The 5,450-nt window shown below is 38.8% G+C and overlaps 1 protein-coding gene across 1 annotated transcript; it reads right to left on the reverse strand.

Annotated features, from left to right (window-relative positions):
- Positions 1 to 4,418, reverse strand: LOC140244101 (ORM1-like protein 2). Its single transcript, XM_072323747.1, has 3 exons — positions 4,127 to 4,418; positions 2,815 to 2,963; positions 1 to 1,087 (listed from the first exon to the last, which is right to left on the reverse strand). The coding sequence occupies exons 1-3, from the start codon at positions 4,331 to 4,333 to the stop codon at positions 952 to 954; spliced, it is 492 nt and encodes a 163-aa protein (XP_072179848.1). The 5' UTR covers positions 4,334 to 4,418; the 3' UTR covers positions 1 to 951.
- Between the last annotated feature and the right edge of the window lie 1,032 nt (positions 4,419 to 5,450).

The following is a 5,450-nucleotide window of genomic DNA, read 5'->3' on the forward strand; positions in this document are numbered from 1 at the left end:
TCATGAAATATAAGAGTATGAAATTCTAGAAGGAATTCAAAGTTTATTTGATGAAGACTGGATTTGAAATGACTGTGATATCCGAAACAAAGCAATCCCAGTAAAAGGTGGGACCCATTTTTTATGAGGACCACTTTGTTTTACTTTGGTTTTGGATATCACAGTCATTTCAAACCTGATTTTCATAAAATAAACTTTGAATTCCTCTCAGAATTGTAAGCTCTTCAACATTTCAAGAAGTGGTTTCTAAGTATCTCACAAAAAGTAAAAAGCTGAATCCTCACTTCAACCAATTCCTTTATGTGGTCTGTCAATCTGGGAACAGCCCTTGGTATCACCAACATTGCTCAAGACAATCAAGGTTAACATAATCTCATACTATGAAGTAAGAAAGGAAGGCACTCTTCCAATTTTGTTAACTGGATCATATTCTTTTACTGTCCTTGCATTTGTTGGACCACATGCCCCAAGATTTTGGTCATATACTAAAATACTGTGAAACATTATGTTTATGCTATAACTTGAAGTTCTATCATGTTATTCTCTCTAAGAGAGCTGCATGTAACTTTACAAATGACAATTGAAGAAATCTTTTCTTTGTATTTTTTTTTCTGTTAGCATTCAATAGAGATATAGCACAAACAATTGCAACCATAATTCCATATCCAAAAATGCCATTTGATCATCATGTCTTGAATGTCATATGCCAATCTGTAGGCTCTTCGATTCAAATGATGCAGAATACAAGAACACACCAGTCCAACATGAACCAGATGTATGTTTCATTTCCATGAAATCCATTTGAAACAAACATCTCTTCATCGATAGAAAAATTTTCCTTTGACTGTCTTTGAGCTCTGTCATCACAGCTTGCAGTTCACTTGTCCAAGTCTCAGCTGTGATGTGTGTTACATTGTTCATTCACAGGGGCACCAAGAACTCACAGTGTACTCAATACTTGTTGATGCCAAACAGCCTGAATCCATGGAACATCGGCAGCTTTGGGACAAGGGCCAGGAGAAGGGCCGCTGAGTTCACCAAAAAGTGGTTGAAGCCGTACTTTGTGTAGAAACTTGCCAGGAAAAATCTGTAGACAGAAGAAAAAATGTGAATAATAGTGTAACAGTTGCATAGAGAATCAACGATGTTATTTCTATCCTACAATAACCATTGTCATCGGGATGAATGCTACACAGATTCACACTGAGAAACAATATAACAAAAGAGAGGTTACATAATATGGTTACATAGGATGGTTTTATTTTAACAAATGCTGTTCAGTCTGAGGTTATGGACAGTGGACCATCACATGGTAAGATCTGTCAATCATGATTGTGATTTGGGGATATAAATTGGAAATTTAGTTTAGTTACTCCTTATGACATATTTTTGGGGAGGGGAATTATATGTCAGATGAAAGCTATTGTCATTGCAGGCAGATAAGATGAGAAAGTAACTAAGAAGCAGAGGAGTTTTTTTGTACTACACCAGCCTATGATGGTCGTAGTACAATATGGATATAGCACTGTCATGACACAAGACACTAAGCTTATGAATATGCTTGGCCAAGTATCCAAACAGGAAACGAGGGATTATAATCTAGTGACTATTGCAAGCAATTCAGACACTATGTGAACCTGTTGGTGAGGAGATTATAAAGATTAGAAAGGTTACACAGATTCTCTTCTACCTAAAGGGACTGCTTTCATGGCTCACTCAGCCTGCTGTTGAATATATCATATATTTAGGAAGGCTAATTTTTGGTGAGTCAGGACTTCCAGAGTTTTGTGAGTGGTTGAATTTGTTATTGTGGAGTACATTAACAGACTGAAAAATGTGCAGGTGCATGTAGCATTCATGTCAGGATCAGAGTTAATATTTCTGCACGTAGTTACATTTGCAAATAGCACTGGACTCCAACATTCATGAAAATAAAAGCACATTTTGGATAAACCAGTTCTGCACCATATGTTTCACCTATGATGGAAAGAATGAAATACCGGCCTCTTTCAAATCAAAGTTAAGTGCAGTTCATTTCACTTTGATTCTTGATACCTCAACTGGGAGGAGTGACCAGGCAAGTAAAGATCAGCCACAACAAATCGATGGACCAAAACAGGCTGGCACCAACACAGGTTTGAAGAGGAATCTTCACCATTGGTGCCAGCTGCATGGGCACAGAAGGCCTGGATTGTTCCTATCTTTCCACAACAGGTTGTACACTACAACTGATCAGGTTCAGACTTTAGACAGTAATCTTAAGATTTGCAGGGAGAAGAGGAAAACTCGGCATCCAGACAACTGCCAGTTGTGGTAGAAAGGGAAAAGGAAGGAGAGCAATGGGGCACTATCCACCATCAGCAAGGAAGACACAAACATTGGATACAATGTTTGTGTCTTCTATAAACTCTACATCTTAATATCTACAAGCAGTTCTTGAAGTTTAAGATTCAAAATTGGGCTAAAATTGGGCTGTACAAGCTAATACTTTTACACAGGCCCCATCATATTTTTCGCATCATGACCTCAGTTCAATTCGTATGTATACAGACCTTGTGCTTACACCAAAACAAACTTTTGTACATTCCGATGAAGTCTCATCCAGTTTATGTTTTGCATAATTTTCGTATCACTTTATTGTGATACATATGAGAAATATGAAAATATATTGAAATGAAATGAAATGAAATGAAAAGTGAGCTAATAATTTGTGTGTTTAGCAACCAGATCACATGGTAGTAATTTCTTATTCCATTCTAAATCTCCTTTCACCATGCCATATTGGACAGAAGATGTTGCTGGCTGGTAACTTACAAGACGACAGGAACAAGAGTGAGGAATTTCCTGGTGGCAGTGAACTGTTCCCCGTTGTCAATCTGCTCCCACTGAGTGTGATAACGTTCACTACCCTGGCTGTCAGCCCAGATGGAGCCCTTCACATGGTGGAAGAAGAAGTAAGTTACCTAGAAACAGACAAGGGGAGAGAATGGAACCTTTTATTGTGCATTCATAAAATCACTGCTTCTTTTGTTCACATATGATGCAGAATATGAAATGAATAATCTCTCCTTCATTTGAAGGTGCCATTCATTCTTTGTTCATACAGAGAAAGTAACATCTTACATGGACACATATGTAAGGACACCTGTCAGAAAGGGGCTCCCTGTTCTTCCATCAGTCACGGACCATCACAGCTGGGAGTAAAGCCTGCACTGTATCCAGCTTAAGTCACAGAGTCCCTTCTAAATATTATATATCTTGATAAATCTGTGTTATCTGTTGTAGGAAAGATGGCAACCCTAATATGATCAACACAGCTGGGGGAAGAGGTCTTTAGCATGAATTAGCTTGATTAAGCTTCAAATAACAAAATGATATTAAGTACCTTTACAAAGAATTCAAGGTAATGAAAAAACTTGTTCAATTTTACACTCTTTTTCAAAGTCTAAACTGACTAAAGAAAATTACAGCAGACAGGCATTTTTGATACTCAAGGACACAACTAGAATGTTTCAATTTCCTTCAGCCGTGTCTAAACTTGTATACCGGTAGAACTATAGTTTGACAGACAATCTTCTTTGGCCAAATGGTGTTCATATAAAAATCTGCTTAACCCATTGAGGATGAGCCCTTGGTATACTCGGGCAAGCGTCTGTGGGAAATGCATGTTGTAGCAAAATCAAACCGTCCTCAATGGGTTAATGTTGGAAAGCGTGCACCAGAAGGCCCCCAGCCTGATGATACACTAACCATCCCTGGCAAACACTGTGTTTAGCCAGTTCTAGCAGGCTGACCCAAGTATGTATGCTGATGATTTTTAATCATGACTACGACTAAAACTGTCAGTGAATAATCAATGTTTATGTACGTCCATGAAGGGGAATTAATTTGTCAATCAGTTGCAATCTAGCTGAAGCGTGCACAGCATGTCTGTGTAATGTCATGTATTTCAGACATCTACTGCACTGTATGGTAAGCAGGAGAAGTGCTCCTACCACTGACTCTGCGTGGTATGAACACCCTCCCAACTCTCAAAGGATTGCACTCAGGATGAGGGTGATACATCGAGAGGCAAAGACTCACCACACTGTGCAAGGTGGTGATACATCGAGAGGCAAAGACTCACCACACTGTGCAAGGTGTTTGTCAGAGTCCAGACAGTGCTAACACTGAAGAAGGGCAGACTGAGAAGCAACAGGTGCATACAGTAGACTCCAGTGATGTAGGAGAACCACACCCCACGGCTCTGCAGCCAGGAATGGTAGGTGCTGGGCTTGTCTGCGGCATCACCATTGGTGAAACTTGCACTGCTACTCGACTTCTCCAGCTTCATGACTGTTGGCTGTCTGTGATGAGACCTCTAACTCCACTTTGTAAACTGATGTAACAGACTCCCTCCTTTCTTCAAGATTCCTTCTTGCACTGTTTACACAAAAGAAAACAGATACATATCATTAGTACATAATCAGTATCATAAAGACCTTATTGCAGTAATGAAATTTTACAATTTATCTTTTACAATCAAAATATGCTTTGTTCTACCCTTATAATCAAAATGAAAGGTAAACAAAGCAACTCTAAACAACAACAGCATGAGTTTTCCTTGCTAAAGTAGTCTCTACCAATGTCAAAGAATAGTTTCAGCTTGAATCATACACATATTGCTCTAGCAATGATGTATTTGGAAGTAAAGTCGTCTGCTAATACATGGCTGCTTGAAATGAGAAATAAAAGTTTAATGAACTCAGTGCTATATGCTGGGGAATCCTGCTGGTAAGAAACCAGACTATAACAAGAACCTTGTTCTTGTTACAGTGCAGAGTTATAAATTAGAGATCTCCCAAGTAATGTGAACAAGTGTATCAAACAGAGTCAATTGTTGATGTTATGTATGTGTGCCATTTGTTTGCTTGTCTGCACTATAGTAGCACACAGACATTCATATCTGAGCAAACCTCAAAGGGAATAACAAATAATCTGCCGTTAGTTTCTGACTGCCCAAATCTGGTGCGAAGTTTGCTTGGCTGGAGCCAGAGCACTGTATGCACATCTCGATCATATATTATTGCACTTGGCTCATAATTTCCATAACGCAGCACACATATAGCCAAAGAATGATGCTCAGCTGAAGTGTTGAACATTGCTGATGAGCGTACAGTTAATCAACGCACATATTCACTTGACAGGCAATTCTATTCTAGCAGGATTGTTTTTTAATGTACCACATTGGGCAGTGAACAAAGATCAATTCAATCAAAGAAACATAATACATATTGTATCCATCTGATGACCAACCAACTCCCTTTGATGTCCCTGTGAACTGGATTTGGGTCTTTCATTTTACCACATTATGACTGCTAGTCCTTGTAAAAGTACTAAAAAAGAGACCAGGTAAAGAGTGTAAGGTGCCTTCATGAATTTTGTACATGTTATTGACACTTTTACCAATG

The sequence above is a fragment of the Diadema setosum genome, chromosome 20 (assembly GCF_964275005.1).
Source record: "Diadema setosum chromosome 20, eeDiaSeto1, whole genome shotgun sequence".
Lineage (NCBI taxonomy): Eukaryota > Metazoa > Echinodermata > Echinoidea > Diadematoida > Diadematidae > Diadema > Diadema setosum.